The sequence below is a fragment of the Falco naumanni genome, chromosome 11 (assembly GCF_017639655.2).
Source record: "Falco naumanni isolate bFalNau1 chromosome 11, bFalNau1.pat, whole genome shotgun sequence".
In the NCBI taxonomy this organism is placed as follows: Eukaryota; Metazoa; Chordata; class Aves; order Falconiformes; family Falconidae; genus Falco; species Falco naumanni.
The window spans coordinates 4,068,919-4,083,435 of record NC_054064.1 but is presented as its reverse complement, the minus strand read 5'-3'; the positions used below and the strand labels follow the sequence as shown (position 1 = coordinate 4,083,435).

The following is a 14,517-nucleotide window of genomic DNA, read 5'->3' as shown; positions in this document are numbered from 1 at the left end:
GTTAAACTTGAGAACTAGCCCCAGCATTGTTTTTATGGCTGGATACTGATGTTTCAAAATACTTGAAATGGATTAGCTAACAACTGACACCCCACTACCACACCTGAAAATCTGTGCAAGGCTGTTTATGTAGAAATCACACTATTTAACTGTTTTGTGGACAGATTATCTTTGAACAAATAAAGTTGAACCTGTACCTTGAGCTAGTTCACAGGGGGCAGCATGTTGTGACATGCTGAGAGTAGGGGAGAAGAAGGGACATATAATGAACCCTAAGTTTTTACATCTTCTCAACCCTTGTGTAACTTCAGCCTAAACTGACTTGTGCTTTGTCTTATTGTATACTTTATGTAGGTAAAGGAGCATGATCCCAGCTTTCCTAAATTGATGTGGCAACAGTCATACTAGTATAGGTCCCTTTCAACTGAACTATTCTAGTCTAGAAGTGTAAATACTATATTGTCATTTTTGGCGGGAAAGGCACCCATGTAAGGAACTTTTATAGCAGAGCTCACAATGAGGTGTGCTGAATGGATGTATGCTGCATATTGGCCATGCCATAAGTGTAGGGGTAGCTTGGAAAGGATTATTAATTTGTGTACAGCACTGTAGGAAACTATTGATACTACTGCAGAACTGGAACTAGAAAAACATGTTGAACTCAGCAGCTTTATGGAGAATTATTTGAATGTCTGTCTATGCTTCCAGGACCAGAAATGCCAAAAGACCTGGTACTGACGCAGCTTGGTGGTCTGGTGTGTGTGTGTAGTAATTTTTTTTTATGAATATATATATATGAAAAAAATGGTTTAGATCCTGCTGGACTTGGTAACATCAGACATACTGGATACTGAGAGAACTTTTCCACAGTCAGTGCCTTAGTGTTCAAATCTGTAGCTGGCTGGAGTCTTAAGTGTGCAATCTAGTAAACATTCAATGCCATGCAACAGAGAAACAGAGTGCAGAAAAAGCAAAAGCCCTTTGTGATCTCCCCCTGGCCCTGTATGGCTGTTGCTAAGCTGAAACCTTTTTGGATGTGAGCTGAGCCATGTGGAACTACTTGTGTATGCCTGCACTCTGTTGCTCAAATTTCTGGATTCCAGGAATTGCCAAGAGAGGAGCTTGCCACTCTTATAGGCTCAGTGTGTAACATCCTTCAAAGCTAATAAGCTCTCCTAAAGCTGAAGCTGGCACCCAGCATGGTGCAAACTGCCAAGTGGCTCATCTGGAAGCAGGCCAGCATGCTCAGCTAGATGCAGACCAGTCCTGGCCAAAGCATCAGGCTGCTCCTGCAGTAAGGGGTTTTAATTTTTTTGGTTTTGTCTTTCTAAGCTCGGCACAATGCTGTCTCCAATTCTGTGGAGAATAAACCATTCAAAGTTATGTGTTTTGGGTTTAAAAAAGAAAAAAAAGTCCTGAATATAGTTGACATATTTAATTAACTTTTATGAGGAAACCAGGTCTTAATTAGGCATCTACAAAGAGCTTACATAGGTTTTTGTCACCAGAAGTGCAAAAAGCTATCATTTTAGTATGATTAAAAAAAAAAAAGAAATCACAGTGAGCTAAACAGTATTGGCCACTACTAAATCAACTGGAGAATGATCAGTCCAAGCAGATCCCACTTTGATCCACAAACAAGTGTTAGTGCAGTTTCAGTGCTCAGTGAAGTCTTTAAATTACAGCTTTGAGTAACACCAAACACTCAGTGTGCAACCCAGTTGCCTCCTGTGCTGCAGGATGCCTCTGGTTGCCTTCGGCTACTTTGGTTATGAGGGCAATAAACCTGTGCCCATATGTCTATATTACAAATAAGTCCTTCTTCTAGCTCTGCCACTGTACCCTTGGTCTACAAGGTGACAGGAGTCTTGAAAAGAGCAATGATGTGAGATGAGCACGCGGCTCCTCTCTCCATGGCGTTTCAGCAAACAGGAGAGATTTTGTGCAGAAGGAAGGGTACATCTTCAGTAAGATGGTCTGGCTGTTACATGTGTTCTGTGCACCTCCGAGCTAGCTGCCAGACTCCATTTAGCTGCCGGTCCTGCTGCTGAGATACCTACCAAAAGATGGGCCTCAGCAGGAACAGGCTGACTTATTTAAGAGAAGAGGGAGTATCAGTTTGGTTTTGCTAACCTCCTTCCACGAAGACGTGTCCTATGGACTCCTCTTAGTGTTCTTTGGAGGGGTTTGGGAGGCATGCAACATCCTGCAAACAACACTTACCTGCACACTCCAGGACAGCAGCGTTGGAAGGCAGTTGTATCTAATTACTCCTTAAAGGCCTTGCCTGCCTGTGTTTGCAGTCGAAAAGGCCAGTGAGGGCTGGAGAAGTCATCAGCTGCAGTTTTGTTCTGTGGTTAATCATTAGGCCATAGCTTTTTCAGCTGGGCAATGCCACAAAAACTTTCCTGCTGTGCAGAGTTGAGTGATCATCTGTGTGACTGAGAAAAGGAGATGAAAAGCAATGAGAAATCAGCAGAAAATCTTGTCTGTTCTTGTAATGCAGACGGGTTTTTAATGACTGCCGTTACTGCCTTACACCTGTATAGCCCAGTGCAGCTGGTTCAATGGAGTGTGATAACAAACCAGTCTGGAGTGGTCTCCACTGAATGACCACATTCCTTACAGCCTCATTCACAGTGTGTCTCCATCACTGTAAATATATACATATGACCATGCAATCAGCAATTAATTTGGCTATTGTAGCTTGGTTTTTCTGTTGTGTGAAAATTAAAGTTTGTTTCAAAAAAAAAAAAACTCATGCATTTTTTCATACATCTGTTTATAAATACACGCATTCTGCGCACTCTTCCTTGGTCTTGCTTGCAAGAGAGGAAAGCATTTTTTCCTGACATCTGTGTCAGATAAGTGTTTGCTCTTTTTGTCATATTTGTCCGGTCTGGGAGGAGAAACACAAAGGTACACTATCAGTGATCCATGTTAAACTACAGATAATTAAAAAGAGAGTTGGCAAAGGTACTAATTGCAAAGCAGTCCTTTGGGATACAATTTGTTCTAGGTGTTGCCATAAGACTGTCGGCTCCTAGGGGTGACAGTGATAGATTAATTTATTGTTACTAGTAAATGGTAAAATTTTATAAGGTAGTTGTAGCCCGAAAAATTCACAAGTATCCAAAGGTCTGAATAATTCATAAGGAGAAATAGTTTGCCAGTGTATTTTTCTATGGATTGTTTACTCTGCTTTAGTCACTGGTTTGTTTTGTTTGCACTAAGATTTTTAAGGCTGTGACTGAAAACTTAAAAGATAAAAATGCAACTGACTTTCTGAAAAGTTTATTGACACCATAAATTCCTTCTACAGATGCATAAAAAGAAATAGAATGCATATAAAAAGGAAACTTTGTCAAAAAAAGTTTGTCTAATGAAATTTTAACTGCCAATTAATGCTTGATAACATGAGTAGTTTGGCATGCTTATATATTTCTTTGTATAGTTAACAGCTGGTTTAGATAAAAAAGGCTTTAGTAGTGCTTTTTCTGATGTGAAAAGCTAACCAAATCTCAGCAAATAGAGGTTTTTTTAATCAGATAGACATCATTTTGTCATAGTGTCTAAATGGCTGTTCCTAGGCAGTTAAATGTTTAATATTCACATGCAGCTGTATCAGAGTTGGTTACTAAACTGAAGGAATTATGTATTTGAGAATGGATCAGGTAATAGTCTCTAGATAGATAGGAATTATTTCATTTTAATACTTACTTCCTTTTACATTGCCAGTCTAGTGTGCTGTATTGTCTCCCTGAACAAAAACTTAGAGTAGGTTCTACTAACTGCAGATTTGATCTTGGCATAATATAGCTTAGATATCACTCTTCACAGCCTTTTGAATCTTTATTTTTTCCTGCTGTTCTGGTTGAAATTGTCCACGGGTTTGTAATTGTTAAGTTTGAAAAAATCTAACTCCATGCTCAGTGCAGTGCATTAGTGTTTTTTTGGGGGGTTGGTAGTTTGTGGGTGTTTGTTTGTTGTTTTTTGTGTTTTTCCCACCTAACACCTGAAAGGTGTGAAAGCAATGAGGACAAAAAGCCTTCGGTTTCTGTGCACTCTTGCAAATAGCAGTTGTGCTTTCTCAGCATAGAATTATAGAAAGGAACTTGAGGAAGATAAACCAAAATAATTGCAAGATTGAAAAACTGCATAAAAGTAACTGTAACCTCAAACAACATAAAGCTGTGGCTTTTCAAGAGTGGGTGGGTGGGTGTTTTGGTTTTTGTCAGTTCAACCAGAATGACAAAGTGGCAGGGGGAGAACAGAGGTGAGAGGTAATTCTGCATGCCTTATTTTCCAACTGAGACTTTGGCTGGGAAAGAGAAGAACATTTCATATACGGTGTTGATTGAGGTTGGTCTGTACTTGCCACTTGTTTATTGATATGCAGTGCCTTTGATGTTTGTGTTTGTCTCATGGGTAAAATTAGTTTTATGGAGATTTGAAAAGGGAACTTACTAATAAATAAAAAGGTAAGATCGATTATTGTAGCAGTGGAAGTAAATTGTAAAACTTTTGCTGGTTATAATATATGTACTGATTGCTCTGACATGTTTCATTTACCATTTTGTAGTATACTTTATGATGGTTAAAATCCTAACTTCCAGGCAGTCTCCCATTATAATCACTAGCATGTGCCAAATAATTGTTGATTTTGTGTTTGTGTTATGATTTACATTTAAGACTTCAGATTTGCTCTTTTCAATGACACTACAACTGTAGGGTACAGTATCTAAAAGTAAAGCTTTATTGAAGCCATATTTACTTGCAACTTTTGAAATCAGCCTCCTTTTTATCTTGTTTTTTGATGAAAGCTGCAGTCTGTTTACTGAGTTTGGTGGATGGATCAGAAACTGCAATTCCTGAAATGCTAATAATGCCATAGTCTTTCACTCTGTTGCTTTTTCAGACCTCGAGCAGCGGAAGGCACTCTGTTCGGATCACGGGACTCAGCACTATTGACTTTAGAGCTGGGTTTTCTAGGAAGCCAACATTAGACTTTAAAAAAACATCCAGCAGACCAGTGCAAGGTTTGTTTCAGTTTTAGTCAGTGATAAACAATAACCGGTTTTGACCCCTAGAATCAAGCAGAACTCTATGATGATCTGTGGTGAATTTTGGGATAAACCTGGGTTCTTGGGCTCTGAATGTGTGAGAGCAGCCAGTGTTGCTGTTTTGTCATACTACAGTATTTTTTCAATTAGCTTTGGGTTTTTTATGTCACATAAATCCATCTATTTATAGTTATGAAATGTCTCAAAATTGCAACGCTGTTTCTGTTACTTTTGGAGTGTCAGAGGAAGCCTTTGGCTCTGGGATGTGGAGGGGAGTTAATAAAGAGGCTGCTATTTCAGAAACACCTGTTAGAAATCAGTAATTTAAACCCTAATCATTGCTGTGCCTCCTGACAGCTAATGAGCAGAGCACAGCTTAGCAGAATTTAAGCTTTTTGCTACTTAGTGAGGGTCGAACCTGAATGGTGCATTCATGGGGTAGTGAGCCATACATATGGAATTTAACCTTTCCTTCTTTAATTTTTTATTTTTTTAGCACTTAAAATGGTATGTTTCTGTTTTTCTAGGGATTCCTACTTTCGTGCTGCTAAACACCACAGGGATCTTTCTTCCAGCTAGAATAGACCGACTGGAACTTCTGAGTATTACAGGAGAACTTCTTAAGACCTTGCCTGTGAAATACTATCCTGACAGAAAGCCCTATGGACTATGGAATATTTCTGACTTCATTCCACCAGATGAAGCTTTTTTTGTTAAAATAACGGGCTATGACAAGGATGATTATCTTTTCCAGAGAGTTTCAAGTGTTTCCTTTTCTAGTATTACTCCTGGTAAGAGATTTTAAACTTTTAACTAAATGTGCACTTGTCATATCTGAATCAGCTGAGATTGATATCTAGCATTTTTTTTCTAACTTATACAAGTACTTTCTGTGCTTTTTCCTTCCAAAGTTCTATCTCTAGATTGTGATGGACAAGTTAATGTTATTATCTACTAAGTATAACTTTATTGGAAATTGAATTTGCTTGTATTAAAAAGGAAAAAATAGGATATATGTTAGTAGCTGTTAATAATCTTCTGGGGAATATTTGCTTTCTTCAGATGCTCCAAAAGTTACAATGCCCACCAAGACTCCAGGATATTATTTACAGCCAGGGTCTGTTCCTTGCCATGTAGAAAGTCTTATACCTTTTACTCAGCGTTTTACTAAAAATGGAGTAAAACTAGGAGTGGATCAGTTCTTCAAGTAAGTAGTGACCTTTGTTTTTTCACTCCAAATACTGTTTTATTTCCTATTTATATCCTATTATATGACTTCTAGTTATTATTTACTATTACATACTGCTTACATGTTACTTCAATGCTGTTATTTTTGCTGATATTAAGGAGGCTGTATTCTATGGAGAGATTCGTAATATATGGAATGTCACTGGGATTGAGTGCACCCTTGGCAAGTTTGCCAATGACACCAAGTTGACATGCTGGAAGGAAGGGGTGCCACCCAGGGAGACCTAGACAGGCTTGGGAGGTGTGCTAGTGCCAACCTTGGGAAATTCAACAAGGCCAAGTGCAGAGTCCTGCCCCTGGGTCAGGGCAATCCCAGGCACAAATACACGCTGGGCAGAGAATGGATTCAGAGCAGCGCTGAGGGGAAAGACTTTGGGGGGGTGGGGTGGGGAGCAGAGAATGTTGGTGGACAAAAAGCTCAACATGGGCTGACAATGTGCACTCGCAGCCCAGAAAGCAAACTGAATCCTGGGCTGCATCAAAAGCAGCATGGCCAGCAGGTGGAGGGAGGTGATTCTGCCCCTCGGCTCTGGAGTGCTGCACCCAGCTCTGGGGCCCCCACCGTAGGGAGGACATGGACCTGTTGGAGTAAGTCCAGGGGAGGCCACAAAGGTGGTCAGAGGGCTGGAGCACCTCTGCTGTGGAGACAGGCTGAGAGAGTTGGGGTTGCTCAGCCTGGGGAAGAGAAGGCTCCGGGGGGACCTTCCAGCAGCTGCCGTTGCCTGATGGGGCTGACAGGGGAGCTGGAGAGGGACTTGTTACAAGGGCAGGTAGTGATAGGGCAGGGGGGAACGGCTTTGAGCCAAAGGAGAGTAGATATAGATTAGCTATTAGGAAGAAATTCTTCACTGTGAAGGGGGTGGGACACTGGAAGGGTGTGGAGGAGTGAAGGCAGTGGGTTGTTTACCATCAATAATACGCAGCTGTGGCCTGGCCTCGAAGGCAGTGGGTCATTCCTGCTAAGTGGTTAAATAGCCCTGAGGAGTGTGGGGGCGGGGGTCGGATGGAGGAGGAGCAGTGTGGTTTGACCTCTGGAGGAAGGAGAAACAGCATGGACAGTAGAATCTGACCGACAGTAAAAACCATGAGAGGCTCGACCTCGGGACTTTCTGATTACGAGACTGAGTGTAATGAGCAGTGACAGCGGTGGTGGCTGTGCCGGGGAATATTTGACATTTTGAGTGGTGACAGCAGCGCCCAACGTAGCGGAGACAGTCGGGGATAGCCTGTGATCCAGATCACATTGAGATAGGCAGGGAGAGCCTGGGGATCTGGATCAGACAGTGGTAAAGGTGAGCCGCTGGGATCAAAGAGAAGGAAGCCTGACTGCCCTGGAGCTAAGAGACTGAGGGTAATGGGCAGAAGCGGCGGAGTGCACGGCCAGACGTGGCAGCGGCCTGTGGTGGCGGGTCCAGAGCGGGTCTGGCCACACAGCGGTGATGGCTGTGCTGGGGGAAGGTGCGGGAGCAGCACGGTGCCACTGCTGCTTCCACCACTGCTGCTGCTCGGCCTGGCGATATTCTTGCCGGTCTTTATGTGCTCGTTAAAGGTGTCTCCACTCATAGAAGAAATGGCCAACCACAAGGATGTTTAGGAGCTTTTCAGGACACAGGATGATGAGTTAGTGCTGTATTCTAGATCTGCTGCTGCTGCAAGCTCGCTCAGGTTACTGTCCGGTGTGACCCAGGAGGTGAAAGGACGAGGTACCATAAGCTCATCAGAACCTCCCTCTGAAGAAAAAAAAAAAAAATCCCAGATATCAAGAAAGCAAATAAGAAAGGTGATCAGCCCCCAGAAGCTGAAAAGCCCAAGATACAAGTGAAGAAGGAATATGTGTAGGAGCTCAGGGATGAGGTGTCTGGACTGTGTGAGAAGTTGAACTACTTGAAGTTACCCTGGTATGTGATGGTAAAAGCCTTGCTGCAGCCGGCTAGCTTTGTTAGTGCTGCGGCAGAAGGGGTTGCCCAGAGCAGCTGTGGATGCCCCATCCCTGGAAGCGTTCAAGGCCAGGTTGGACGGGGCTCTGAGCAGCCTGGTCTGGTGGAAGGTGTCCTTGCTCATGGCCGGGGGTTTGGAGCTCGATGATCTTTAAGGTCCCTTCCAACCCAAACCATTCTATGATATATATACATGTTTGAAGAGGGTGAACACTCTGTGTAGATGATGAGATTATATGGTTCTGGCTAAAATCCCTCTTCAAGGTGTGCTCTTAAATTATGATAAACTGGGTCTAGAAGGCAAATGCTTTTAATTTATATTTGTAAAAGTTACCTAAAGTACATCAACAGCTACCTTTTTTGCTGGAGCACAAGTGCACCACTACTTATACCCTGCACCCCCCCCGCCTCCGTCGTACGTTGATGATTACATAGTGTGCATTAAGTTGCTTTATTTTTATTTTTAACGGCCTTTCATGGATGCCCTGGAATTATGTACTATCACCTACCCTAGAAAATTTTCCTGTTCAGAAAGTCTCTCAAAACTTGTACTGAATGGACCAGAAGGCCCTTCAGACTTCCGTGTAGAAAATGGATTGCATGCTCTTTCTCTGTAGCATGAGATCAGAATTAAAAAAAACATTAATTACAAATGAATTAAAATACTCATAAAGTCCATCTTGTAATTCTGGTAGTTAAAAACAGGAGGGAAGTATGTACTAGAAGGGTGTTGACAACCTCTTGTAAGGCCTGAAGCACTTCAGGAGAAGACTGAAGGCTAAGTTCTAGCATTCAATAGCAGGCACGTGACTACCAAAATAAATATGTTCTGAAGCTCCATGGTACACTGTTGGCAGTGTGAAATGCTGCAGTTCTGTCTTTTTAAATTTTTTTTTTATGAGGTGCCATTTATGTTTAGTCAACCCCAGCACATACTTGAGCAGATGTGTAACTTTTTCCATTCTTTAGTTATCAAACCACACTCTTCTACTCTTGCTTTTCACATATCCAGCACCTTTATGTTAGGGTTGCATTTTTTGGTTTTGTATTACAGACCAAAGCAATGAATCGATCATCCAAGTTAATTTAACAAAATACATATCATGCTAGATATTATTGATCACAGTCACATAGGATGTAATTTGGCTTGGCTTGCCTGCATTTTATTAATAGTGAAGTTCCATACAGGATTTGTCCAGTTTACTAGTTTAATGCAGATTTGAGCTATATTACTGCTCTACATTGAATGAATTTGAATGAGTTTTGTTTTGTTGACAAGATGTCATCTTAATATATTTTTTTAATACTTACTTCAAAAAGTAAATTGTCTATAAATTGAATATTATAGTTCTATCGTGACAGCTGTCTATGTGAAAATACCATTAGGATGAAAATAGATTGAGAGTTCTTGAAGTGAATATGCTTTGAAAAATTTTTTTTTTCTTCTTTGATTCCAGAGGTACTATGAGCTGTAATAATTCCTAATTTTTAATGACTACCATGTATAGGAAAAAGAAATTCCTCTAAAATTGCAACAGTGTTTGTTTTTCTCTATTTCTGCATGCTGTGATGGTCTAGTAAGAGAATTTGGATTTTGGTTAATATCCTTGTGCGTTTCTGACAAGTCTGATTTAGGAGACCAAGAACGGTAGTTAAACACCTCATTCCAGTGGGAAATCAGTGGGAACTGAATGCTAACGTGTCTTTAAAATCCCTTCTGTATTATAAATGGTAGATCCCACCAACCCTGCAAATGTCAGAATCAGCAAAAATAATACATGAAATTCTGACAAGAAAAACAATCCATTTAGTTAATGAATAAAATAATAATAATTAAAAAAAGTTACTCTAAATCAACTGACATTTGTGGTGCTAGTCAGGCGTAGTGTCTGATTTGCTAAAACCATGCAGAAAATATCCCTCCAAACTGTCCTAACTAGTGCAGCACAAGTGAATCTTAAGTTTTGGTTCATTCATGTGAGCCACAGCCTGCTGCTGGGAACTTCCCAGCTGAAAATGTGGTACAGGGTGAGGTGGTTTGTGGTGACCAAGAGGTGAAGTTAGATACAACGTGGACATCACTGTGCTCTCTGCCAGTGTTCCTACAGTGACTAGTAACTTTGGATTTTGCAGTTTCACCAAGGGAGCATGTTTGCGTTTTCCAAACTGAGTAGGTAAGCAGCTTGATCAGCAGATTGCATATATTGTAAAATGATTTGGGTAAAGAAATGACTCTGTGCTGAAAGGTGCTGAGTTATCTCAGTAACACATGTTGCGAAGTTGTGTGCAGTTACTGCTTTTTAAGAGTCGGTGCCGAACTGTGTAACAGATGCCTTGAGGTGTGTATTATTCATTTCTGCCATTGTTATATTTAATATTTTTTAATAGACCACTGCAGGTTTCTCTCTGCCAAGCCATTCCACTCTGGACACATTTCCTTTTATGCTTCCGTTCTCAAGGCTTGTATGTTCGACATCTGGTGTATAGCAAAAGTCAAGAATGAAGAAGAATAGGGTTGTGTGACTTCACCTTTAACATACTTTCTGTGAAAAAGAGAAGTTTCTTACTTTTTGCTTGGAAGAAATGCTACCTTATTCTTTAGTTTTGGCAGTTACTGCCATGTCTGTTTGCCAGCATTGCACTGTAAAATGTCATAGATTTGATGTATGATATATTAGGTTATCTAGAGTAAGTATGAAGTAACAGACAATAAGTAGGAAGCCATTTAAGGTCACTACCATTTTGATTTGTGGTGCAGATGGATTTTCTGTTTTGTGGTGCAGCAGCATTGAACTTTCACACATATTCCAAGTCTCTTGTTCTTTCTATATCCTTTAAAAGTTGATAAATCAATCTATTCAGACAAAAGAGAGACAAAGACTTCCCTAATTAGTGTTTTCCCATAACCGGGCAATTACTTGCCAAAGCTATCATAGATATTTTAGCACTCATCAGTTTTCTTTATATGCGATAGCAATGGGTCACAGGGAGTGCTAGGATGCCACAGAACTACTGTTTTGCTCATTTATGTCATCACCTGTGTGTCTGTTGCACCATTAGCTGTAGAACAGGTGGCCTGAATCTTGAAAAGCTGTAAGAGCATGTGTTTTTAAGCACATGTGACCACCAATCAATGTAGCTATGCTTTTTATTATCTTCTGGATTTTAACGTTGTATGTGATAGATACATGGTAATATTGCTGATCAGCTTTGCCCTTGCTGTGATTTATAAAAAACCTGCAACTATTTCTCAGAATTCTTGTTACATTATTTTTCTCACATCTCTTTTGTACCCCACCTTTCATTTTCGGTCTTGAATCTGTCAGTTCTGTCTTTATATGTGTTGTGCTCTTTATTTTTGCATGGCTAGGCAATTGTAGTTGCTGCTGGTCCTAAGTTCAGAGGTGCAGCCAGCAGAGCAGAAGCCAGTTGTCTTTATACTGATACTTCATGTTTTTCTGGATTGTAAATGTTTGGGATGGAGGTACTCACTGCAGTTTAAAAAGTACAAAGAGAGCTGCCTGGACATAGGCATCTTGTAGTGGGGTAGATGCTGCCCTCTCTACTGTATGAACCGAAGGGTGGACTTGCATACAGAGCGGGCAAGGTGGATTGTATCTGGTCTGAGGGTCTCCTTTATGCATAGCCCTATCAGTACCTGCAAGTTTGAGCAGCTCAGGCTGGGGGGATGAACCCTTGTACCCTTCCCAGTAAGAACCACAGGTTTGGTACCACATACTGGCTGTACATAGAAATTTCTTGGTGTTAAGGCAAGGCATCTTCTCAAGTAGTAAATGTAACAACAGCGTGCTAGTAGTTGAGCGAGTGACTGCAAATACAGTGATTTTAGTTACTGTGTGACAACTGTTGATGTATGCTGAAGGCATATTTGTAGATGTGCAAGTGAGACATTCTGCAAAAACTTATATTTCTTAATACTTACAAGATCCTTAAAGCTAGATGCAATTTGATTCATCAGAGGGTCTGTTTTTCCTCTTAATTATTGTCAAAATCTCCTACGCCTGTAGTCAGGAAACCATGTTCATGTACCTCTTGGTTTCTTCAGGAATTCAGTGAGCATTCCCTTTTCTTCCTCCAGAGAATCATCTAGTATGAGTTGGGAAATTGCCAAGGTCTCCTTGTCTGATGAAGGCTTTTATGAATGTATGGCAACTAGCAGTGCAGGAACTGGACGTGCACAGACATTTCTGGATGTATCAGGTGGGTAGCAGTCCATCCTTCTACACTAAAGCATGGGGATACATTGTGCTGGAACACTTAAAGGAGAGCAATGGCACCTACTTGTCCAGTTCCAAGTATATTTTTAATTAATGTGGTTTTTCTCATGCATGTACACCTGTTTTAAACATTAACATTGGATTTGTTTTAATTAGGTCCTGCTATCAGTTGAACTTGCAGAATAAGTATGGCCTGTAGAAGCAGGAATTGAAACCTCAGATTTCAGTAGTTCTTATTTTTATTTCAAGCTGTAACAATTCTATTTTTACTTGATTGTATGTATCTATTATCTGATAGAGGAGGAATTTCAAAAGTTGCATTGGAAAGTTTTTTGCTTTTCTGTAAAATCAAGATTCAGTGAATTGTTGAAAATCTTATTTATTACCTTGAATTTTTTAAGAGTGACTAACTAGGATGAAGGAAGTAAAAGTAAAAGAGGAATAAGTCAGGCTAATCACAAAGATAAATTTTAAATAAGCAGTAGTATTTGGTTGCTAGCCCCAAAATGGCTAGCAATCATTATCTTTCCAATAGGTGATTTTAATGGCCCTTTTTGTTTGTTTTTCGGTTTTTTTTTTAATTTAATTTATAATGTTCCTAACTTCATAAAAATCTCAGTTTAAAGATCAACTAGTTATAAATCTGGTCATCCATTTAGTATGAATTAGTGTGCCTTATGTGTTAAAGCAGTTTCAAAGCATAAAGCACTGATATTCCACTTGCTGAGGGAGAGGGAATTTTCCTTATGTAAGTTAATGACCCATTCAGATTTAGGGCTCTAAATGATTGCACCCCACTAATTATTACTGCAAGTTAGTTGTGGTAAGAAAGAATCCTTCCTGAAAAGTGGGTAGGGTCATAGGGGTCAAGCTTTGGACATAACTTGGAGCAGGAGAAAGGAAGAGAGAAGAGTTGGTGCCCTGTGAAGCACATGTAAAGCTACGCTGCTTGTGTACCTGTCTGACCCGCCGCTGGGACACCGGCAGGGTGGTGGTTATTGCCTGCGGCTTATGATGGGCAGAGTTTTGGTTGCAGATCAGCTAGAAATGTTTCCGAAAGTAAAACAACAGGCCTTACTTCACAAAGTTAATCCTTTTATTCTTATCAGAGGAATTTAGTTTAAGTAAATGTGAACCAAGATGCGCCCAAACACAGATGGAGAAAAGTTAAACCAGACGTGGTCTTGAACTGCTTCAGCAGGTAGTAGAGGTCTTCTGCCGGCAGATGACTTAGAGGAAAAAATTAAGAAGAAAAGCTTACTTAAGCACTTGGGTGGGTGAATTGGGGACCTGAAAACCATGTCCATAACTACAGCAGATGTTGTCACTTAATTTTTCACAGTTGCAATGCAGTCTGAGGGAAAGATAATTTTTATTTTGAAATAACAATCCACTCTAGTATAGCCTTCTGTTTGTGTTGATCAGACATCTGCCATGCAAAAGTGTAAGCTGTTGCTCTTCACTAGCGAAAATGCTGGAGCCGAGCCAGTTAATTTACAGGGTCAGTGAGGATAGTAGGGCTCAGAACAGCAGTTTGAATTCATCCTCAGGGTTTCATATAAGTGCTTGAAGTCAAAATTGTCTGGTCTTTTATCTCCTCTAGTAGCTATTTCATGTTAACTAACCTGAATTATGGATCGTAGAATCACAAAACAATTCAGGCTGGAGGGACTTTTGGAAGTTACTTAGTCCAACTCACAGCTCAAAGCAGAATTAACTTCCAAGCTTGACCGTGTTTCTCAGGAACTTGACCAATCAAACTTTGAATGTCCCCAAGGCCAGAGATTTCCCAAGTTCCACAGGCAACCTCCAGTGCTTAACTACCCCTACTAGGAAAATACGGTGCGTGTCTAGTCAGAATTTCCCCTGCTGCAGACTAGGACCACAGGTTCTCATCCTTCCCTCCCCCCACCCCTTAGACTCCAGCTCTGTATTCTCTAAAACAACCCACGCAGTAGCTGAAGAGGATGACTGTCCCCTTCAGATGCTTTTTCCAGGCAAGATGTTGTTCTTACTGCAGTATGAGTAAAT

General features: G+C 40.7%; 1 protein-coding gene across 1 annotated transcript in view; it reads left to right on the top strand.

Moving 5' to 3' along the window:
- The window catches only part of HMCN1 (hemicentin 1), a 202,261-nt gene that overhangs the window by 54,973 nt on the left and 132,771 nt on the right, over positions 1–14,517 (top strand). The window contains exons 7-10 of the mRNA XM_040610626.1: positions 4,919–5,039; positions 5,591–5,854; positions 6,126–6,270; positions 12,348–12,469. Coding sequence (XP_040466560.1) covers positions 4,919–5,039; positions 5,591–5,854; positions 6,126–6,270; positions 12,348–12,469 — 652 coding nt within the window. The remainder of the gene's footprint in view (positions 1–4,918; positions 5,040–5,590; positions 5,855–6,125; positions 6,271–12,347; positions 12,470–14,517) is intronic.